Source organism: Protomyctophum bolini (assembly GCF_963924005.1).
Source record: "Protomyctophum bolini genome assembly, chromosome: 3".
NCBI classification, from domain to species: Eukaryota; Metazoa; Chordata; class Actinopteri; order Myctophiformes; family Myctophidae; genus Protomyctophum; species Protomyctophum bolini.
Window position 1 is genome coordinate 48334442 of NC_137864.1, and position 25246 is coordinate 48359687.

The window sequence follows — 25246 nt, forward strand, 5'->3', positions numbered from 1 at the left end:
TCAGAGTGTTTTTTCTGCAATTTCCGCAATTTCGCAATTTCCGCAATTTCCATTTCCGCAATTTCCATTTCCGCAATTTCTGCAATTTCCGCAATTACCGCAATTTCCATTTCCGCAATTCCCGCAATTCCCATTTCCACAATTCCGCAATTCCGCCCATGGTCCAATCAATGTCTGATTGTACATGTAGCCTAGGCTACTGTCATGTAAATGACTGAGGGTGTAAAGCAATGTGTCCTATAAACCTTGCAATTGCATTGTATTTTTCAAGGTACTGTAACTATAAACCATGCTCAAATAATGTACATCTAAAGGATATACAGCCTGGGAGGTTTTTATTGTTTACTCAACAAGTGGCACAACATCCTACACAACATCACAGTCACAAGTGAGCAGTGAGCATACAGTAGGCTCTATGTATGAGAAACATTTCATATCACTGCTCACAGGCAGTGAGCATACAGTAGGCTATAATGTATGACAAACATGTTATATCACTGCTCACAGGCACTGCACTGAAAACAACTGCTCACACACGGCACGCAGCACTATGTTTTAAGGTAAACTGGCAGAAGCAACATGGAAAGCGCAAAGTCACACTGGCACCAAATTTACAAATGCAATCTTACATGGCTTGAATGTTACGATCGAAAGATGAGACCTACTTCAAGAGTATACGGTACAGACACAGATGGATTCAGTCAGTCTCATGCTGCTGTATTTCAGGTAGTCTTGGTCGAGTAAAATATCACTTTGCTTCGAATACAAACAAAATGTAGCCTAATAGAAATTAATGTTACTGTAGACACATTTTGATAAAGGCGTATTGACAGTATTCACAGAGTTTCACACATTTTGCTCTTATTTAGTCTATGGTCAGATATAAAATATTGCTGCGTAAAAACAGCTATGGAAACATCATTCTAGTCAAGGGCCCGATCCAGCTTTGGAATAAACATCCTACCTCCTTGAAAAATGTACCTTCTGAAAAAGTCCCACTGTAGCTTATATGGGAAGATAAAATATGAGGCAGGCATGAGTGGCAACAACAGAACAAAAGTATTTCAAAAGTATCTGATCTACAAGCTCACAACATGAGCATTGTGCGCTCAATAGCTCATGCTGTGAGCTCACTGTGAGTAAACCATATACTTCATTGCCCTGAGTCACTCAAGCCCCCTCCTTTTTCCCCCTCATTTCTTTGATGAAAAATAGCTGATCTACTTGTAGCTTGTAGCTCTTGTATATCGTCTATTTTCACTGAATAGGTTTAGTGGTTCAACCTACAAACACAGAAGACATTAGAGTGGCAGTATTAGAGCTCAGAGAAAACCACTGCTGCTTTTCACGTCGCTATGCTTAAAGAGAAAACGTGAATAAATAAAAATACAAACTAGCAAACTAACATCAAGAAAATCAACAGGTTCATATACATTATTTGGTTTAATTCACATAATTGCTGATAAAGGATGTCTGACTTTTCCATCCATAGATTTTGGTTTTATATTTTTTTGCATTTATTTGCATCCAAAAATAATGGACTTTCATGTCTCCTTTTCCATACCCTGTACTACATTTGGGTCAAATAGTATTTGCAAATACTTTTCATGGTTTGAAGCATCTCACTTAGGTTACCGATAGTTAGGGCTTACTAAGCAATATCAAGTTCCAGGAGGTTTAAACAACACTGCAATTATTTCTGGAAAATCAAGTTATGAGTCTATGATCGACAGCTCCAGGCAGTGATTTGATCAACTCTAATCACTCTCTGGTAGTGGTACTCTGTACAGTCTGAATCAAATTGTATGATTTATATGCAAATACTGCTTGACCCAGGTCTGCTCTTTCATATAATATGCTTTGCTCTTCTCAGCCCCACATGTCCAGTCCAGACAAACACAGTGTCAGGAGCCATCACTAAAGAAAGCTTCTGGCTAATACTGCCATCTACTGAATGTTCGCCTCTCCTCCTAGGTTTCTCTCTCCTCTCCTCTCTCTTTGACTCCATCTCACTGCCTTCGCCAGTGGTTCTTGGGTTTCTCAGGGAGTGGGGGCGGAGGTGCTGGAGCAGCCTTGGCGGGTGTGGGCACGTTCGGGGTCCTGTTCACGCTGCTCAGAAGAGCTGGGAGCTGCGCCGTGATGGCCTTCTCTATGTTTCCAAGCAGACACCCGCCGAACCAACTGCACTGGGAGGACAGCGGCTTGAAGCCAGCAATCGGATTGACTCCGAAGAAGTCCTGGTAGACCTCCTTGTCAGGCAAGTCAAACTTGCTGATGTTGGTCTTGGCAAGAATGGACTTGAAGATGTAGTACTTGTCCGGGTCGGAGACGATGTCGTGGAACACCTCGTACGGGTCGCCGAACCAGCCCAGCTTGTCGTTGTAGGTCTGGACGTAGCGGTCCACCAGCAGGGCGTGGATTCGGACACGGATGGCGTGCTGTCGGACGAAAGCGATCTTGTTCTCCAGCTGGTTCTCAATCATCTGGATGTGATAACATGCATAACATTTGTTTTGTTAGTTTGTTTGTATTTTTAAAAAAAATGGAAAAATCATTTTAAATATTCACATATAGCTGGCATGATATGCGAGACTCAGATCAGATGAATATAATGTGAAAGGGTTCCAGTTCACAAGTTACAAATGTCCTTTTCTTGCGACCTCTATAGCTAGCCATTTGACATTATGGTCATCCAATGTGGTTGTGGAGCAGTCAGTTTTACAATGGCATAAGATAACTCAAGCTGCTGTGACACTGATAATGCCATGATGTATATACGTAGATACAATTTCGATCCCAGAATGAAAATGTATTTTACTGAAAATATACAGTGCATCGTACAATTCAAACATGTGTATAGCTGCTCTGCAGGATGTGGACCATATTTAGCCGGCACCACAACTAGACTATTGTACTAGAGAATTGCTCAGAGTGTACATTTGAGTGTATTCCCCCACTGTCAGCGATCACCATCTCATTTGCTGAACATCTCAAGTCAAGACAGACCTGGTTGAGGTCCTCCAGCAGGGACGTCTCTTCCTTCTTGAAGAGCTCTCGGCTGCTGTCTCGGGCGTAGTCCAGGGGCCAGAAGGAGCTGACGTACACGCGCGGAGGCTCCGTGACGTTGATCAGGGGAGCCATGCTCCAGAACAGGGCTCCGTACACTCTCATCAGGTTCTGGGTGGTCAGGCTGTCGGCCTTGTTGAAGATGATCCGGATCTGGGACTCGCGGCCCTTCATCTGCTTGAAGAGCGTCGCCAGCTCCGCGCCCACGTCCAGCTTGGTGGGGTCGAACACCAGGACGATGAGGTCGGCGCGGTCGATGAACCACTGGCACACTTCATTGTAGGGGTAGCCTGCATAGGGAAACAATGTGAGTCAGGTTTAGAGAATGAATGTTGAGTACAGTGTGTGTGTGTGTGTGTGTGTGTGTGTGTGTGTGTGTGTGTGTGTGTGTGTGTGTGTGTGTGTGTGTGTGTGTGTGTGTGTGTGTGTCTGTGTCTGTGTCTGTCTGTCTGTCTGTCTGCGTGTGCGTGTGCGTGTGCGTGTGCGTGTGTGCGTGTGTGTGTGTGTGTGTGTAAACTAAGAGAGACCCTATGGCTGTGCCGTATTTTTTATTAACTAAGAGAGACACTGCGAGTGTGCTGTTTGTGTGGAACAAGCACATTCATCAGTGCAAGTCCAAGCAATATCTAAAGTAATTCTATTAAGTAAGTCCAAGTCAAGCCTCAAGTAATTTGAGAGAAAAGTCAAATCCAAAATCCTAATTTTGATTAGAAGTCTCAGGTCTATACCTCTGCCCATCCCCAACATCGACTATCCTCACCAATCAGTTACCAAAGTCTCAAACAAATGCTGGAGGCAAAACTAGGTCTGTGATAGTGAATTTGGTATTGCTCTGGGGTGTTACTGGATCAAAACGGATCAATGTTGTGCTTTCAAGTCAAGCTAAGACTTAACCCATTGATGCCTGAGGCCGAATCTGGGAATGCCTTCTAGGGCCTGACCTAAGTTTTCTGAAATCCTTCAAAATCGGATAAAAAATAAATAAATTGTTATGTTGCTAAATGTATAGCAATAGCTGATGAGACACAGAGAGCGCGCCGGCATCAAAGGTAGAACAGCGTATAGGTTGCACCAGGCATCAATGGGTTAAAGGGCTGTATTTTGCGTGTCTTAAGTACCAGGTCTTATTCCCTAACTTGAGTAAACTAAAGACCTGGAGGCGTGATCAATGCTCTTTGGCCACTCAGAATAGCCAAATGGCATTGATCACGCCTTGAGGTCTTTAGTTTACTCAAGTTAGGGAATAAGACCTGGTACTTAAGACACGCAAAATACAGCCCATTATAATGCATCATTCCGAAAGTAGGTCAAGTCTCACAGCAAATTCAGATTTTGCAACTTAATTTCCAGGTCTCAAATAGTCCAATTCTTCTGTATACAGTATATGCCTACAGTATCTATATCTACAGTATATAACTACAGCAGCTTAACCACAATAACTGAACAAACCCTAGTGTCCCTATTCTGGGCATGTCATAATAGGCGAACAATCGGCAAAAACAGGAGAACATTCGGCAAAAATAGCCGATCTACAAGCTCACAACAAGGCACAACTTGTCTCGTGAGCTTCAGTAAAACAGCTATTTTCGGCGAAGACATTTGGTGTAGAGGGCAAAAAAGTGGAGACGGACCCCTGGGGATTCCAGTCAATAAAGTGTATACTGTATAGGCTTTAACCCATTCTGACCTGAGATCAGATTCATACGAGGTTTCCACTGGACACACACTGGTCTGATTAACCCATTCTGACCTGAGATCAGATTCTAAAAATGTCAGTCGTTCTTCGATTTTTCAAAAATAGCAGACCTACAAGCTCGTAGCGCGCCACTCGGTGGCGCGCTATGAGCTTGTAGATCTGCTATTTTTCAATAGCTAAAGCATAACATGATGCCAACACCAAAATGGGTTCCCGTTCAGAATGGCTTTAAGTCAATTAGTTTTCCCCAACGGCCAAATTATGTCTAGTGTGCTATGGTGCTCTCAACCAGTGGTCCAGGGACCACCAGTGGTCCTTGAGGGGGTTCCAGGAGGTCCCCATGCTAAATGATGGAGAGTTGGTAACTAAATGGACCCTTTATAGATCTTTAACTCTTGAGAGTGTAAATTGAAATCAAATGGACCATATTTGGTTTCATCACACACTCAAGAGTTGAATGATTGTTAAACATTCTGCATAAAAAAAGGTATTTTACAAGACGAGCAAAAGCTCGTTTTAAGTCAAGTGAGTCACGTGGTTAAACCATGCATCCTCCCTCCAGTGTCCCACCTCTCTCCTGCTGCTTGCGGTTCTCAATGATGCCGGGTGTGTCAACAAACGTGACTCTCTCCAGCAGCTTGTGAGGCATCTCTATGCCCACCAGCTTCTCCAGGAAGCCCTGGCCAAACTGCTCCAGGGGCGAGAAGGAGCGCGAGCTGTCTGCCGCCATGACAACACCGTCGATGCTGCGGAACTTCTCGCCGTGCATAACGACCGTGTACTCCGAGGTGGTCGGCTCAGCACCTGATGGAAAGAGTGGGAACATACGGGAGACAGAGGCACTCGTTTAAATTGACATATAATATGTATGGATTACTTGATTGATTGCTGGATTTAAGTTGAGAACGACTAGAAATGTGTTACACACAAATTGTGGCATTTTTATGATGACACATATATAGGGCCTTTTTTTTGTGTAGAAAGGTCTATATTATTATTATGAGCCGTCCTTGCATTTCAATACTATGCAGTGATATGCAAGATTCTTATTGTGTATCAATAAATTATTGTCTGTCCAAAATAGCAGAGCCACAAAGAGTTTGGTCGCGGGTGGTAAACGTGAAACAATTTGTGTTTATTGGTCAGACAGACTGAAGACTATAGTAGATTGCTTCATACTGTCTGCCTAACTGATATATTAAGAATGATAAAATGATAAAATTTATGTAGTGCCTTTATCCAAGGCGCTTTACGTTGATTGTGCATTACATTCACCCATTCACAAATTTCACACAGGGGTTCAGTGTCAAGGACACTTCAACACTAACTCTGGGGGAGCCCACAGGGTTTGAACTAGCAACCTTGCGGTTACCATCCAGCCACTCTACCCCTGAGCCACCACCACCCTGTGATGAAACATGATGACACATACAGTACATGATAAGGGTTACACTTGGAACCAACAGAATAGTGAACATGCATCATCATTAGGAGTCCACGATTATAAAAACGATGACCGATATCCGATTATTTGCAGGGTCATATCTGCAGATACCGATTCTGACCGATTCCGATATTATACAGAGGACCACAATGGAAACAAGCCTAGGCCCTATAGGGGCTTGGCCCAAAGCCTGTTAATAAAGTATTAACAATCAATCAATAAATAGCCTATACTCTGTATATGCTATTTGTCTGTGTCTGTTTTCACAAATGAATGACTACTGAATGTGATGAGTACACAAATTAAATGGAGGGGCTAGCGTCCCTTACCCGTGTAGAGCTCGTGGCTGGTGCCATGGAGACCCAGCAGGTAGTTGATCATGGAGGACTTGCCGACACTCCAAGGCCCAAGAAACAGAACCATGGGCTTGGAGGTGATCTCACCATCTGCAAGAATACACAGAGACAGAGGAGATAGAGTCAGACCAGACATGTACGCACGCAGGCAGGCAGGCACGCAGACAAACACGCACGCACGCAGGCAGGCAGGCAGGCAGGCACGCAGGCAAACACACGCGCACACACACACACACACACACACACACACACACACACACACACACACACACACACACACACACACACACACACACACAGTACATCAATACCACATCATATGTACACTGTACAGCAATCTGAAAACCCTTCGTCAAGAAATAAAGAAAAAACAGTGCCCTCTTTTCCTTGAATTTGACAGAGTCAACAGTCTGTCTCGAGATATTACTACAGGTATACTCACTCTGTATGTATGTAGGCCTGAGTACCATGATACCAGTGTCTAAAATGTCCTATCATCTTGTACCACAAGGGGGCGCACATTTCACAGTTTCTGTCCTGATTCCCTCCTGCTCCATTATAATAGACTAATACCGGTCCACAGTCATTGCCCTCCAGTGATGAAAACCATTTTGTTTCCAAGGGTTGTACAATGTTCATTTGGCTTTTCTCCGAATGTTTGGTCTGATTCATTTACAGTGTACAACCTTAGCTAATCCTAATAACTCTCCCCCTATTTTGGGCATATCCTTTTAGGTGAACATTTTCAAGTCTCTATACGTCTGTCTCTATACGTTTGTCTGTGTGTAATCCACGTAACTCGAGAACCGTTCGCCCCACCGACTTCAAAATCGACACACGCGTTCCACACCACCACAGGGGGTGCAGTGCCCGGTGTCGAGTTGGTCGGACCAACCAACGGTTGTCCAGAAGCGCCTCAAAAAGGCCTCTGCCCGGGCTCTGGACAGCTCCCCTGCCCAGGGTCCTGTTCTGACCTCACAACACTCCATATTTGGGCATGCCTGACACAGAACTCCACAAGCTGGCCTGTTCTGACATCCCAACACTCCAAATTTGGGCATGCCTGACACAGAACTCCATATATAGGAATAAAGGGACAGATACATACAGAAATCTGACATCATTCTGATGTCGGGCATAAAAGGGACACAGACATAATATCAGGGTGGGGCATCCATTTCGAACTTGCATCGTTCCAATTAAGTAGGCCAGTGCCCAACGGGCACCGCTGTAGTATTTATAAAGTAGCCAAAGTATAAATCAGGCTTAAGTGGTTAATTTGTTTATTGCGAACGCAATGAGCACTTACTATGAGACCTAGCAGATCATGTCTGTCTGTGTGTCTGTCTGTCTGTCTGTCTGTCCCGCTTTTGTGCCCATATATGGAGCTGTGTGATTACGTCACCATGACTCAGCCATAACCATATAAGGAGTCCCCAAAGCAGCTATACGTCCAAAACCCAAATATGTACGAGCTGCGTTCGCTTCCCGCGTTTGCGCGTCTTACTGGTTAGTATGTACTGTATGTATGTAGTGGTTTTAGGTGGATAACAGCTGTATCATGTGTTGTAAAACAACAACACATGTATTACATATACATGCAGTACATTATGTGGTTTGGCACACAGTTACAACACAGTGGTCGTAGGCTACTACAAAGTAAAGACAGACACAGACAGACCTAAACGTTTCTCTGACAACTTCCTTGTTGACACCTGCATTGTCCAGTTGGGTTAAAACAAACTAAAGACAACACACTAAATAAAGCCTGTTTTATAATTCCCTTGTATGAGTGTTGCTCACTGAAAAGAACTGATTTGCAGTCATTTCACTTATGGTACAGTGACTCTATGAGGAGTTCTTTGTTATCCCCAAAGAAGTGGAGTTACCTGTGACCTGGTGTTGCCTCAGTTCATTGTATTTGTAGACCTCTTCCAATGGCTTGATGGTTGTGTGGTATATGTTCACCAGCTTCTTCATAGCAGCTGGAGAGAGAAAGAGGGGGGGGGGGGGAGGAAGGAAGAGAGAGAGGGGGGAGAGGAAGAGAGAGGGGGGGGGGGGGGGATCAAGGAAGGAGGAGAGAGAGAGGGAGGGAGAGAGACAGAGAGAGATAGAGAGAGAGAGAGATGTCAAGGTTAGCTAGTGTGAATATGTCTGACTTATTTAGGCAATATTTGGCAATATTACAGATGCTGATGCTCTCTCTAGGACGAGCCCTCCATCGTTGGTGGGTTCTCCATACATCCGGCCAGCTCGTTGGTGCTCTGCGCTCCTGCGTCGTTCTTGAGTACATCCACTATATGTTAATGTGGGATGTCCTCGTGACCGGTGCCCGTGTGTTGGTTCCACAGCACTAGTTAGCTGGCTGGCAGCTCTTGGTGTCTTTGGCAGTGTCCTGCTAGTCTCATTCTCCTGGTGTCTGTGACAGTGTCCTGCTAGTCTCATTATCTTGGTGTCTGTGACAGTGTCCTGCTAGTCTCATTCTCCTGGTGTCTGTGACAGTGTCCTGCTAGTCTCATTCTCCTGGTGTCTGTGACAGTGTCCTGCTATAGTCTCATTCTCCTGGTGTCTTTGGCAGTGTCCTGCTATAGTCTCATTCTCCTGGTGTCTTTGGCAGTGTCCTGCTATAGTCTCATTCTCCTGGTGTCTTTGGCAGTGTCCTGCTAGTCTCATTCTCTTGGTGTCTTTGGCAGTGTCCTGCTAGTCTCATTCTCCTGGTGTCTGTGGCAGTGTCCTGCTATAGTCTCATTCTCCTGGTGTCTTTGGCAGTGTCCTGCTAGTCTCATTCTCCTGGTGTCTGTGGCTAGTGTCCTGCTATAGTCTCATTCTCCTGGTGTCTTTGGCAGTGTCCTGCTAGTCTCATTCTCTTGGTGTCTTTGGCAGTGTCCTGCTAGTCTCATTCTCCTGGTGTCTTTTGCAGTGTCCTGCTATAGTCTCATTCTCTTGGTGTCTTTGGCAGTGTCTTGCTAGTCTCATTCTCCTGGTGTCTGTGACAGTGTCCTGCTAGTCTCATTCTCCTGGTGTCTGTGACAGTGTCCTGCTAGTCTCATTCTCCTGGCAGCTCTTGGTGTCTTTGGCAGTGTCCTGCTAGTCTCATTCTCCTGGCTGCTATTTTCTGTCTCACCCTTGGCATTCCATCATACAGATTTGTAATGGATTGATCGTTATCTTATCGAACCAATATCAAAATATGTTTTAGCCAATATTTAGTCTACAGTTTGAATGTGAAGCTGAAAAAGCCTTTTCTTATTACGAAGGCTTCAGATTTAATCAGTGTGTTCTATATATAAATTGAATGATTTTGTCACACATCAGTACTGTGCTGTAATGCTAAAATATCTGGATTTTGGGAACAAAGAGCTTTTCATTTTCAAATTTACACTGATTAATCACCTGCCGCAAGACACGTGACACACACACACACACACACACACACACACACACACACACACACACACACACACACACACACACACACACACACACACACACACACACACACACACACACACACACACAGACACACACACGTGCCAGACCTCGAGTCTAATGGACATCATGAAACAATTTTCAGTAAATTTCTTCACTCCCCGCGGCTGCCTCAAACACTCCTTCATTCACATGCAAACACATGTGGATTCTTTCTTTCTTTCCTACCGTCACTCATGAGCCGGAGGCCATAGTTCTTTTGTTTACAGCAGTCATCACAACAAAATGCCAAATTAATTTATCTCTCAGGGAGATAAATTTAGTTACATTTGGACACTCTCAGAGCTTCAAATTGATACATACAAATGTATACATATTCTGAATATTTAGAGGCATGTGTGCTTGTGTTTGTGTACATGTGTATTTGAACTTGCCGTCGCCCATGCATGTTCCGTACCTGAGAACTCTGCAGAGTGCTCATCACTAGCTAGTCTCAGGGTTTCGTCAATGTGGGAGCGGTCCCTCAATGCTGGCCGGGACCCTTTCTTCTCCACAGGTGCTGATTGGAGGGACACTTTCTTCTCCACAGGTGCTGATTGGAGGGGACAGAGAGTCAGTCAGTCAGTCAACTGCAGAGGCCGTTAATAAAGACTACTCTGACATGCATTAAAATAAGATTAGCAGAAAGCATCATTCACACAAACAGCTGAAATTGACACATTGTTATTCTATGAGGAAGAAGAAGAAACATCTGCAAAAAAACGCAACGTTTCGACCCTTTAGGTATAGCTGTTCATCAGGCACACTTTCCTGATGAAGACCTATAAAGGTTCGAAACGTTGCATTTCTTGCCATTAAATTAATAAAGTAAGTCTCTTGTGGAGCTCTAGAAACAAGTGTGCGGATGTGTCTTCTTCCTCCTTGATGTTTGTCTTGATGCCTTGACGTCCAGCACCTGAACGCCTAAATACAGGCAAGAGATGTGCACACAATGCTCTCTATGCAATTGTTATTCTATGACATATAGCTTGTTAACCACAGTCACTCATGATATATTTGCCCAAAGAATTGTTCCATTCTATTATTGCTGCCGGGGGGGGGGGGGGGGGGGGGGGGGGGGTGATGAGTGAAAACACAGCTGACATGTATAGAAAAACAAACAAAATGTTTCCCTGGGTACTAATTGATTTCCTGAGAGCTCTGAGTTAGCGATTCATCTGTGCTGAGCACAGTGACCGCATACAGTTATAGTTACTGTACATCACCATGTCCCTCCATGTTTCCTCCTCTATTTTGGTCTGCTTATTTCTGTACGAAAGGTTATGCCTGATGACCCCTTTGGCCACAAGCATGGTGTCATGTTCAGCGAGGTATGGCACGGAGAGAGAGAGAGAGAGAGAGAGAGAGAGAGAGAGAGAGAGAGAGAGAGAGAGACAGAGGGGGTGGATAGAGGGGAGAGCAGAAAGAGAGATGGATAGGAGAGAGCGAGAGGGGGTGGTGTAGACCAGCGCTTCCCAAACATTTTCATGTCAAGGACCCCCAAATTGACACTAATTAGCCTGCGGAACCCATTTGAAAAGATATGCAGGCATTGCAGGGACCCCCATAAGAGAAGATGTTTACAGCTCTAGCAGTGATTATCAACCCGTTTAATTTCAAGGACCCCCAGTTTGACATGAATTAGTCTACGGACCCTGATGTAATGACATTTCTGTCTCTGGGACCCACAATTTATATTTTAAAATCAATGTTAATTCTAACTCTGAGAGTGTACAAATGGAATCGTTATTTGTACACTCTCAGAGTTACAGCATAAGGGTCCATTTGGTTCCAAACTATCATTGGGGACCCCCTTGGAACTCCTTCAAGGACCCCTGGGAGTCCCCAGACCCCACTTTGGGAAACACTGGTGTAGACGGGAGTGTGCAAGAAATAGAACAAATTTGATAGGAGTCAAACTACTTAATTACTGTTACTGACGGCATTTTAAGGTCAACTGGATTGTAAGATCAGTGTCAAAGGGACAGTCTGCCAAAGCAACTGGACAGGTCTATAATCTGAGTTGACACTACATCCATCTATGTATCTAACTCACGTGATGTTTTATTTACTTTTCCCTGCAGTACCTTTGTGTGGCATCTCCTCTGCAGGCACATCCTCCACTGTGACCTCCTCTACGACATCTGCCACCTCCTCTACGACAGGTGCCACCTCCTCTACGTCAGGTGCCACCTCCTCCACGACAGGTGCCACCTCCTCTACGACAGGTGCCACCTCCTCTACGACAGGTGCCACCTCCTCCACGACAGGTGCCACCTCCTCCACGACAGGTGCCACCTCCTCTACGACAGGTGCCACCTCCTCAACGACAGGTGTCTCCTCTGCCACACTGGCTGCCTCTTCAACGGACTCCACCACCTCTGCATGTTCTACACTGGCCTCCTCCACAGCAGGCTCCGGCTCGACTTCTGGAACAACCTCTGGTTCTGGAATCACCTCTGGCTCTGGAATGACTTCCGCGTCGGGAGCCACCTCTGACTCAGACTGTAGAATCACCTCTGGTTCTGGGTCTGCAGATTCCTGTTCTGGCTCCGGAAGCTCCTGCAGGGGTTCAGCTTCTGCCTCTGGCTCAGGTTCAGCCACCTCTTCTTCAACGACAGCGGCCTCCTCTTCCTCAGTATACTCTACGACAGCTTCTTCCTCCAAAGCAGCGCTTATCAGCTCCTCTGCGGCTACTACCTCCTCAGCTGCGACCTCCTCAACGACGTCCTCCTCAGCTGCCTGCTCTTCAGCCACTACCTCCTCCTCGGTGGCTCCTTCCTCTGCCACTGCCTCCTGCTCGGCGACCTCGGTGTCCTCCTCAGGGGCGTCTTCGTTCGCAGGCTCCTCTTCCTCGTGGCTCGCTACCTCCTCGATGGGAGCTGCTTTTTCCTTATCGTCCTCTTGCTCCTCTTCATCTGCTGCAGCTGCAGCCACCGCCGCCGGGGCCGCACAGGGCTGGCACACGGGCACCTCCGGGGCCGGCGTGTCATTGGAGGTGCTCTGGCTCGCACGCTCCTCCACAGGGTCACATCCACACGGGAACAGCTCCACCTCTTTCTGCTGGACCTGCAGATGCATCAGAGGCTCCTCATCCTCTGCTAGCAGATCTGAGAAGAGACGAGAGAAATCCTATTTGTTTTTTATTTGATCTGAACACCTCTAACATTAAGGACAATCCATTCAATATGTATTGTTTGTTTTGCATAAGATGTTGTACCTCAGGAGCAAAAAGCAATAGTGATCATTCACTGCTACAGCGAAAACCAAAACCCACACTTTTATCTCGCTGTATGCTCCTAATGCTTTCGTACATCATTCATTCTGCAGAACTTGGTACATCGTTGTAACAAGGGTCGGTGCCGCATGCTGAAAATAGCCGATCAATAAGCTCACAACGCATCGCGGATGGGACCACATCAGATGAAATATTTGACACCGTCTCAGCATATAGATTCATATTTCACGTCCTTGCATGGCAATGCTTAGTCAGGGACCCGCTGAGGGTGAGCAAACTGAGCATATTAATTAGAGATGTACATTTCTGCGTAGATTACCCTAAAAGAAGAGCAGGACAGCTGTGGGGACAGCTTGACCATGGTGTCATGTTGCCCAAACCTTGAAAAGGATGCTGTGCTGCAGAGGTAAAACTCACATATGATTATAGACTAGTGATATAGAGATGTCCCAAAGCACTATTGTGTGTAAAGAAAGACTGTTCTTGTGATGATCAGAACCACAGTGTGCTTCTAACAATGTCTACGTATTGACACTGATCAATATGTGCATGCTTATCAGTTCATCTTAATATTAATATTACAGTAGGCTACGCTGATTTGAAAAACGTATACAGTTGTAGTTACATATCATTGACAGACAGCTGACTGATTTTTCACACACACACACACACACACACACACACACACACACACGAGCAACCATAATGTAAGAGCAACACAAGGCTATGGCCTTGTGTTTCTGTAGTTTGTGTGCGGTGAGCCTATCTATCTATCTATCTATCCATCTATCTATCTATCGTATCTATCTAATGGTCAGTCACTGTCTAATAAGTGGCTCACTGCGTGAGACCACATGCAAAGAATCCCAGGCCAAGATTGGCCCAATGGGCTGGAGCGAGAGCTTAACACTCCTCTGGCTGTCCCTGGTGATAGCAGAACTCAATGTACTCTTCCTTTTCTCCACCATTCTCTGTGACGGCCTCGCTCCCCTATTCTGGGGTCTGACGATGCTGTTCGTCACCTCTGTGTCTGGCACCTACTGATGCCGTCTTGCCAGCATTGACAACACACAGGACACAGCCTTTAACCACCCATTCCATCTGGTCTGTCTCACAAACAAACGATGCATTTTGATGCATGATCTGGACATTATATTATCTCTGAATAGTCTGTTCTGGATTTGGCATGTATATCAGTGAGCGTCAGATTAAGGCTTATTATAACAAAGCTGGCCTAGAAGAATCCAATGTTCTGTATGAGCTTGATAAACCAGGATACTTTTGTAATAGGAACTCAGACAAGGTCCTCTATAAAGCAGAGGGTTTTCGAGGCTTGGTCAGCAGAGCAGGACAAGGAGAGGACATGACGGTCAATCGGCTGAACAGACATTCTCTTTTATGTCCTCCCCTTAAGCTTTGACTAAGGGCGAATCATATCATCATGACAGATTCACCTTTCATTGGCTTGGAGAAAGATGATTGATAAGCTCAAAGAAGAGACCACCCTGAAGACGGTATCTACTCTACTAACGACTTCATTATGTATCCGATATTGTGTTAATTTCACAGATCAATTTGGCATTAGGACTTCTAAAATTAGCCCCACAGTCGTTTCTCTGACCCTTGGCATTTAGTGCTGGCCGAGGCTCATAGACCTTAACTTATAGAACATGTTTCAGCCAGGCTTAAGCGTACCATGGGTGCACTTTCCTGAGAGAAAGATCTAGATTAGTGTCAAGGGATTGGGTGACAAGGGGCTTGTTATCATTATCAAGCGTCATCTGTCGGTGGGGTCTAAGTATTTCCTGCGCTGTTTGGAACGGTGCCCAAATAGTGTCACAGGATGGTACGTTCCATAACCCAAACACACGGGGGAGCCAAGACTCTTGAGTGTGCCGGTGATGTTGGGTTACTGATGCTAACAAACATAACATTACATAACGGGGTGGAGCTTACGTCATGCTTATTTTTAATGAGGGGAAGCAGTAAATGTTCAGCAACTTTGTACAGGTTCCGTTATGTATACCTGCCCTGAAAAATCCTCAGTGTTCACTTAGCTAACAGTGTAAAAGTGGATGGAATGGACGTCCATTTTCACGTTCTCTGGGTTAAATTAATAAGGAGGAATTTACTAAATGTATTATTTATTTGTTATTTTACTTGAGTTAAGTAGTGGAATCCATATAGTGCAGATTACTCCATATGAGGGAAAAATGTAACCCATTTTGGGAGGGAACCCCTTTTGGCGTTTTAAACATTATGTTATAACAATTTTGTTATTGAAAAATAGGTCTGCTATTTTTGAAAAATCATGAAAATATTTATTTCAGAAAACTGGAGGATTTAGAAGATTTGTTTTTAATTTCGAGGTCAGGCCATCCATCCATCTTCAACTGCTTATTTATTATAACTGCAATTATTTGAATGGCGAATTAATTAATAGCTGTAGTAGTCTACACTATCTGCATGTAAGTTAGCATATGGCTTGGCCAACAGTCATTGCCAAATGGTCAAATACGGTGATGATGATGAATGATTGTATTAAGTCTAAATCAAGACGCCAGACTGAAACCCTGCATGCCAAGAGTTAGTTGGCTGTTCAAGGTATCTTTTTAGTCTGCATTTGTAGCCAAATTAAATTACAGTTAACTTAGTTAGAATCATGGGAATGGATAGTGCGCAAAAAGTGAGACATCTCCACATGGAAATGATAAGTGATGACTGTTTTAACTCTCTTTTTAACAACTTTTTAAGAAGCCCTGCCACCCACGTGCACACACGCAGTCTGCCCGTGCGCACACACAGTCTGCCCGTGCGCACACACACACACACACACACACACACACACACTATGGCTGTACCCTAGCCCTTATTTTAGGACTCGAACTTCGGCAGGAATTTTCGAGTGAACATTCGGACCATTTGTTTCTAATTAATTAAAAAAATAACCGTCTTGATCAGAGCGCACAGCGCGTCTCCCCCGCTCTTTATCAATCTTTCTCGTCTCTCCCAACACACACACACACACACACACACACACACAGCATTCACATTTTACAAGAAATGTCTTGAACACAAACAATAGTGGATGCGCAAACTTGAAAAAACTCTATACACACACACACACACACACACACACACACACACACGCACACACACACACACACACACACACACACACACACACACACACACGGCCTTATTAATAAGAAAGGCATTATCACAAACTATCCAAATAACTTCCTCTGCAAGCTTATTGCAGGAAGGCTATTAGTTGTGTAATGTGGTTCTCCTGCCCCCCGGGGTCACTGTGATAGTTGCAGCTAAGCCCAGCAGAGCACACTGCAGCAGGGACAGGACGGAGAGGGACAGGTGCCCCATGTCTCTGGGCTGGTGCTGCTGGTCGGTCCTCAAAGTCAGAAATAGACCCACAATGAGTCAGGGGGTGACAAGAAGGAGGGATAATTCCACTCCTGCTTTCATGAAGAATGACTGACACCTGCCCTCCCTGTGATTGTCATGACAGCGTTGTTGCACATGCACCCTGCAATGGGCACTGCTGGACAGTAACAAAGTACATTTGAGTACTGTACTTAGGTATATATAGTGTTAGGTACTTTACTTGAGTGTTTGTATTTTGGGAAACTTATGACTTCCACTCCACTACATTTCAAGAGAAATACTGTACTCTTCTTGACTCCACTACAATTCCAGGAAGGGGCCCGGGAACCAAACGTACAAAAGTACATTATGAAACCACTTAAGGTTTAAGCTAATGTCAAGCAAATAAGCATGGCTCGCACACGTCAGAATGGGATAAATGTGAAATGAAACATACAATAGAACAATATATACGCACATCTCTTATCATATGCACATTCTATTATCATCTTACACTTCATGTTATTTGTCATTTAAGACAGACAGAACAATATCTTATTGTCTCTTCCCCAGATTTGAATCTGCAACTGAACCTGCACTCGACAGCTCCTGTGATGAATGACCACACAGCTGAACTATATGCTAAAAGCATTCTCCTGAATTAGATGGATTAGTAAAGATAGGAGGGCACCGGCGGCATGCGGAGGAGGCGGCGGAGGAGTCGCCTGGGAATCGGAAGGTCCCCCCCGTTCGATTTGGGCTCCTCCTGGCAACGTGTTGGAGTGTCCTTGAGTCTGACTGGTCCCTGAGCACCATGCACCCACTGGTCTGACTGGTCTCTGTGCACCATGCACCCACTGGTCTGACTGATCCCTGTGCACCACCCACTGGTCTGACTGGTCACTGTGCACCATGCACCCACTGGTCTGACTGATCCCTGTGCACCACCCACTGGTCTGACTGATCCATGTGCACCACCCACTGGTCTGACTGATCCATGTGCACCACCCACTGGTCTGACTGATCCATGTGCACCACCCACTGGTCTGACTGATCCATGTGCACCACCCACTGGTCTGACTGATCCATGTGCACCACCCACTGGTCTGACTGGTCACTGTGCACCATGCACCCACTGGTCTGACTGATCCCTGTGCACCACCCACTGGTCTGACTGATCCATGTGCACCACCCACTGGTCTGACTGATCCATGTGCACCACCCACTGGTCTGACTGATCCATGTGCACCACCCACTGGTCTGACTGATCCATGTGCACCACCCACTGGTCTGACTGATCCATGTGCACCACCCACTGGTCTGACTGGTCACTGTGCACCACCCACTGGTCTGACTGGTCCCTGTGCACCACCCACTGGTCTGACTGATCCATGTGCACCACCCACTGGTCTGACTGGTCACTGTGCACCACCCACTGGTCTGACTGGTCCCTGTGCACCACCCACTGGTCTGACTGATCCATGTGCACCACCCACTGGTCTGACTGGTCCCTGTGCACCACCCACTGGTCTGACTGGTCCCTGTGCACCACCCACTGGTCTGACTGATCCATGTGCACCACCCACTGGTCTGACTGATCCCTGTGCACCACCCACTGGTCTGACTGGTCCCTGTGCACCACCCACTGGTCTGACTGATCCCTGTGCACCATGCACCCACTGGTCTGACTGGTCCCTGTGCACCACCCACTGGTCTGACTGGTCCCTGTGCACCACCCACTGGTCTGACTGATCCCTGTGCACCACCCACTGGTCTGACTGATCCCTGTGCACCACCCACCCACTGGTCTGACTGGTCTCTGTGCACCACCCACTGGTCTGACTGGTCTCTGTGCACCACCCACTGGTCTGACTGATCCCTGTGCACCACCCACTGGTCTGACTGGTCTCTGTGCACCATGCACCCACTGGTCTGACTGGTCCCTGTGCACCACCCACTGGTCTAACTGATCCCTGTGCACCACCCACTGGTCTGACTGGTCCCTGTGCACCATGCACTGGTCTGACTGGTCCCTGTGCACCACCCACTGGTCTGACTGGTCCCTGTGCACCACCCACTGGTCTGACTGGTCCCTGTGCACCACCCACTGGTCTGACTGGTCCCTGTGCACCATGCACCCACTGGTCTGACTGGTCCCTGTGCACCACCCACTGGTCTGACTGGTCACTGTGCACCACCCACTGGTCTGACTGGTCCCTGTGCACCACCCACTGGTCTGACTGGTCACTGTGCACCACCCACTGGTCTGACTGGTCACTGTGCACCACCCACTGGTCTGACTGATCCCTGTGCACCACCCACTGGTCTGACTGGTCACTGTGCACCACCCACTGGTCTGACTGATCCCTGTGCACCACCCACTGGTCTGACTGATCCCTGTGCACCACCCACTGGTCTGACTGATCCCTGTGCACCACCCACTGGTCTGACTGATCCCTGTGCACCACCCACTGGTCTGACTGATCCCTGTGCACCACCCACTGGTCTGACTGATCCCTGTGCACCACCCACTGGTCTGACTGATCCCTGTGCACCACCCACTGGTCTGACTGGTCCCTGTGCACCACCCACTGGTCTGACTGATCCCTGTGCACCACCCACTGGTCTGACTGGTCACTGTGCACCACCCACTGGTCTGACTGATCCCTGTGCACCATGCACCCACTGGTCTGACTGGTCCCTGTGTGTGCACCATGCACCCACTGGTCTGACTGCTCCCTGTGCACCACCCACTGCTCCAAACCACTGGGTTAAATGCACAGCACAAATTACAGAGATGTGAAGTAGTACTATACTGTAATATGTTCTTGGCAAATAAAACTAATATAAAATAAAAACAACAGTCACACCATCTTCATCTGCATTATTTTAAATGCCATATCTCAATTATCTCATGCCGATGATATACTACATGATTATTATTTCTCATGCTGAGACTTGGAAGACTAAAGGAAGGGAACGGGGCGTGAGTGACATACAGTGTATAGACATACAGTCTATACACACAGTACACAGACATACAGTATGTAGTTTCATCACTACCACTGACTGAACTCTCATACCTAATCCCTATTATAATACTTTGTTGACCCCAGGGCTCTATCTTTGGTCCACTCCTTTGATCACTCTACACTACACCAAATCTCTTCGCCGAAAACAACACAACTCACACTCACACAACACGTGGCGATGCAACGTGTTGTGAGCTTTGCAGATCGCCTATTTTCACAGAATACTATGTGAAATACTACTATGACGTGACCACAATAGGCATGCACGGGTTCAATTGTTATGAAGCAGGAGCACTCAGCTGTCCAACCGGACGCAGGCTACTGTCCCGGGGCGTTATTATGGATCGCAACTCTAGGCAAACCCTGATGTGATTGGGCAGTAGCCGCTGTGATTGACATGCAGTTCTCGTTTTTGCAAATATGCCTAAAACTAACCTCAGTAAAAACTATGCCTAAAAAACCTAACCCTAAACCTAACCCCAGTAAAACTAAAACTATACCTAGACCTAATTTTAACCCTAGCTTCAGTAAAACTATGCCTGTCCGGGAGCCAATCAGACGGCTCTATCCTAGAGCTGGTCGTGGGATTCATTATGACGCGTCCCAGCTTAGCCACCCACAACCTTTCCCGGTTTTAGCCGGGGCTTCCCCTTGCCGCCTGCTTGGCTGTTGAGCCCATGGAGCATATTATCAGATGTGAGGACAGGAGAGAGAAATCTGACGGCACGCACAGTGACACATGATGAATACATTCAATGTGGTGTAATGATCTCCATTGTAAACTATGTTGCGAGTGAGACGCACAATATACTGTTGTGTAATGTCTGCAGAGCAGACTGCACGGTACCTTTGATGTGTGTAACTGCATCTACAGCATGTGTGTTTGGGAATAGTATGTGTAGGCGTGATGTACATACCACTGCTGACAGTGTGTAATCCTCACAGTGAGCGAGTCCTAAAGCGATGAGTATCAGACCCTGGTTTTGGTGTCCATAGTATCCGGTTACTACGGCTAAGGCCTAACACCTGACTATGGAAGCCGGAAAGGCCCACTGACAATCTATGCAAGGTCAGACAAGGTTGAACCTTATCAGTAAAAAAGAAAAACCAATATGCATTATACTTGATTTTATATCAATTTTAATTCACGTTGTTGGGTTTGATTGGTAGACCACTAAAAGGATTTCCGTCAACTGGCCAAAGAGAGTGACTCTAGTCTATATATCTAGTCCAAATCATTCTAATCAGTTAGATGAGTGTTTTTCTTTCTGGATCAGGGCCCACTTGAAAACCTGTAAAGCGTTTGCGGCCCATTCATCTGACCGGCTTCATTCATCTGACCACACAGCCTCCTAGAGGCCCATTCATCTGACCACACAGCCTCCTAGAGGCCCATTCATCTGACCACACAGCCTCCTAGAGGCCCATTCATCTGACCACACAGCCTCCTAGAGGCCCATTCATCTGACCACACAGCCTCCTAGAGGCCCATTCATCTGACCACACAGCCTCCTAGAGGCCCATTCATCTGACCACACAGCCTCCTAGAGGCCCATTCATCTGACCACACAGCCTCCTAGAGGCCCATTCATCTGACCACACAGCCTCCTAGAGGCCCATTCATCTGACCACACAGCCTCCTAGAGGCCCATTCATCTGACCACACAGCCTCCTAGAGGCCCATTCATCTGACCACACAGCCTCCTAGAGGCCCATTCATCTGACCACACAGCCTCCTAGAGGCCCATTCATCTGACCACACAGCCTCCTAGAGGCCCATTCATCTGACCACACAGCCTCCTAGAGGCCCATTCATCTGACCACACAGCCTCCTAGAGGCCCATTCATCTGACCACACAGCCTCCTAGAGGCCCATTCATCTGACCACACAGCCTCCTAGAGGCCCATTCATCTGACCACACAGCCTCCTAGAGGCCCATTCATCTGACCACACAGCCTCCTAGAGGCCCATTCATCTGACCACACAGCCTCCTAGAGGCCCATTCATCTGACCACACAGCCTCCTAGAGGCCCATTCATCTGAACCACACAGCCTCCGGCTTGGATCAGTGAAACTAACATTTATTTTATCAGTATCACAAAGAAATCAAGTAAAAGAATAAAATAGTGATTCTTTTTTATATACACACCGGTATATAATATACCGGTATGCATATATTTTATATTAATGTTAAATTATCATTAAAATCGTAGTGTTTTGTCAATTATTTTAGGGGCCCATCACAACATCCTCACTTCTCTCTCTCTCCTCCAGGCAATAAGAAAGAATAAGCATGGGGCAAGCTTCCTTCAGCTGGTGTCACACCTCTGCTCTGACATCTCAACTTACAGCCCCTACAAACACCTCCTGTTGACCACTAATGCTAACAATGTTATATTTAGATAACATGTCGTTTAGACAGATGCTAGGTATGTTTACCTGATATCCTAGTTTCTATTGTTTCTTCTTGGCAAGCTATTACATGACCATTCCCCCTGTCGTTTGTTGACAACCATTTACTCTCATCTCGCAGTTTTAACCCATTCTGACCGGGCACCCATTTTGGTGTTAGCATCATGTTATGCTTTAGCTATTGAAAAATAGCAGATCTACAAGCTCATAGCGCGCCACCGAGTGGCGCGCTACGAGCTTGTAGGTCTGCTATTTTTGAAAAATCGAAGAGCGACTGACATTTTTAGAATCTGATCTCAGGTCAGAATGGGTTAATCAGACCAGTGTGTGTTCAGTGGAAACCTCGTATGAATCTGATCTCAGGTCAGAATGGGTTAAGTCGTTTCAATGCCTACATTTACATGGACATTTAATGTGGTGCCCATATTTATTGGCTCCATCAACAAATATTTAACATAATTAAATACATTTTAAAAACAACAATGTGTACTATAGTGTAGACACAAATATTGCCTATTTGCACTGGAACTTTGCGATGCATATATACCATGCTGACAATTCAGCCCTCAACTCGACTATTAACAATGTACACACACAAATATTGTATACAAAGTATAGACTCGTTGGGTACGTTTAAGTCACTATGTTGCCAGTCAACCCAAGCTTCAGATAGATTGTTTGATAGCATCACTGATAATAGCCCTCTGCTGCCTCAATGATAAACCTCAGCATCATCATTCCCCTTCCATTCCATACATAAAACCATATCATTGCCGTCTGATGGAAAACTCATATGTCCAAAACTTTGAGGATTCAAATAAACAGATCTACAAGCTCAAAATGCACAGCGATGTGACATGCTTAAATTACAAAAGTTTGTATGACAAACATATATATATATATATATATATATATATATATATATATATAGAGAGAGAGAGAGAGAAAGAGAGCGACAGCAATGATATATACCCGTATATATAATATTATTGTATCCACTTGAATAACCGAGGATCCAACTAGGGTAACTCTCAATGTGCAGCACAAATTAAACAAATAAAAACATTTAAAGATTTGACATTGTCCTTACCTGCAGTGGTCAGAGCCAGCAGGGAGAAGAACAAGCCACACACACACAGCAGAGCCTTCATTTTGGCTGCCAGGGACCTTCCCCCAATCTCACACTTATATATATACCCCCCCGCCCCCCCACTCTCTCCGCAAAAGGTCAAAGGGCATGCCAGTGGAGGTGGGGCCACAGCAGCTGCATCCATGGCAGCCATTGTGTGTCAACCAACAAGTTGCCTGTCTGATGAGAGGTTATGAGAACAGGGCAAAACTACAGCATCCATCTGATATATTACAGTCAAACTGTCAGTTACTTTAGAACTGCAATCAGGAAATCTGGATTTTTGTGATGTGGATTTTTAATGTACAGGTCAAGTATAAAGACCTGTTTGAACCATGAAACGTATGCTCCGAGTGTACAATGTAACCAAAATATAACCTGTACAAATGGTTAAATGAACACTATTATTTTACTGTAAACGTAGAAAAGTACAAGTGTAGTGAGGTTATTCTCTTTACATATACAAGTCTATCTCAATTCCAGTGTATAAAATATTTTAAAACATGGTTTAAATGAGCCGTCACCACCTCCTAAACCAAGCGTTTAGGAGATTGAAAGGGGGTCTTTTAAGGGTCACCGGGGATCATCATAAATCCGAAACACGAATCCGAAACTACACAAAAGTTCTTCTTTGTAAATTGAATACTAATGCCCTGATACTTTGTTTCGTGTAGGCGAGGCGCACCAAAAATAGATGACATGCAAGCCCGGAACGCATCTGTGGCGTGACGAGTTGTGGGCTTGCAGATCGGCTATTTTTGGTGCGTTGACAACTGGACACACGTGTGGAACTAAGTATAAATCAGGCTTAAAAGTCTCTCTCTAAACACTGCCGCCCAGTGGAGAAAAAGGGTACGATTAGAGTGGAGTGAAATCAATGCAACAGCAAGAAACAGAGTTATAAAAAACAACGTACAAATTTTATTGTTTTTTTTTCTTTCGTGTTTACAAAGGCCTGTTCACCCAAGTTTTTATAAACAAAATATAACAGCTTCTCAACAACCTGGACTGACAAACAAATAAAAAATAAGGATGTCATCAAAAATGGCAAATGGGATGACAGGAAAGATAAATGAAGACAGAGGAAAAGCAACAGAAAAATAACAAGTATTCAGTTCATACACAAAGAGCTTTCTTTTAAAAATGTAAAAATCTGTTTCATTTAGGGGGATAAAGAACAGCAAGTGCTTCATATAATCAAATGTCACCGAAAGACAGCAGTGCTGCAATATAATGTACACATTTAAGAGACGAGCGTTTATCTGACTGATATCAAGCCTCAGCCTCAAAGGTTAACACACAAAAAAACATCTGTCAAATATAGATCTACTATAATAACACAAGTCTGGGCTTAATATCAGTCAGTAAAAACATCCAGGACCTCGATAAAAAACATTTTTTTTTACAGACAAAAACATTAACAGACTTTCCCCACTGGGAAATATCATTCACTTAATTTGGATGTCACTAGTACAGAATGAAGAATTTTCTCTCAAAACACAAAACAATTTCCTGTAGAATGAGTCAGTCATGGCAAAACTTGTATAGATATATATATAAAAAAAAAGAATAAAACGGGACAAAATTACCCATCAAACAAAAGCACACATTTCTCAAGAACATAGCCAACCGTGGTGAAATGCCTCAACTGGCAACAGAACAAAGGATGAGACAAAAGACAGATACAAAGAGTCCAAAAATGGAATGTTTTACAGCATCAAGTCATTGAATATCAAACGGAGCAAAACAGAATTCGCTTCAAAGAGAGATTCCAGTCCAGTTCCCAAAACAACATAAGTAACAACGTGGAGGGGACAAACTTGGCAAGCTGGCAGAGAGAGGGCCATTTCTGGTTCAGTGCATGACACCTGTTTCAGTCCGACAAAACCTTTGTCTTTGCATTAGCAAATGGCATTCCATTACAAATGTATGGACAACTGTTTTGGACACGTTTAGAATTAACCACTTGAGCCCTATTTTACACTTCAGCTATTGGAAAACAGACGACCTGCGAGCTCACACT

General features: G+C 45.3%; 1 protein-coding gene across 2 annotated transcripts; it reads right to left on the bottom strand.

The window, feature by feature from the left end:
• Window positions 1-318: 318 nt before the first annotated feature.
• LOC308313333 (sarcalumenin) lies at window positions 319-23265 on the bottom strand. Of its 2 annotated transcripts, none has more exons than XM_080760416.1 (8): window positions 23185-23265; window positions 12118-13140; window positions 10449-10550; window positions 8452-8547; window positions 6536-6652; window positions 5333-5566; window positions 3007-3356; window positions 319-2483 (listed from the first exon to the last, which is right to left on the bottom strand). In XM_080760416.1, the coding sequence occupies exons 1-8, from the start codon at window positions 23243-23245 to the stop codon at window positions 2010-2012; spliced, it is 2457 nt and encodes an 818-aa protein (XP_080616542.1). In that variant the 5' UTR covers window positions 23246-23265; the 3' UTR covers window positions 319-2009. The 2 variants fall into 2 exon arrangements, with proteins under 2 accessions (XP_080616542.1, XP_080616541.1); XM_080760415.1 differs by having other exon boundaries at window positions 10449-10583.
• Window positions 23266-25246: the final 1981 nt, after the last annotated feature.

Coding starts and splice junctions, on each gene's coding strand:
- LOC308313333 (XM_080760415.1), bottom strand. CDS start 23,245: ATGAAGGCTCTGCTGTGTGTGTGTGGCTTGTTCTTCTCCCTGCTGGCT. Junction 13,141..23,184: donor GCTGGCTCTGACCACTGCAG/GTAAGGACAATG, acceptor GTCTCTTCTCAG/ATCTGCTAGCAGAGGATGAG. Junction 3,357..5,332: donor CCGCAAGCAGCAGGAGAGAG/GTGGGACACTGG, acceptor TTCCCTATGCAG/GCTACCCCTACAATGAAGTG.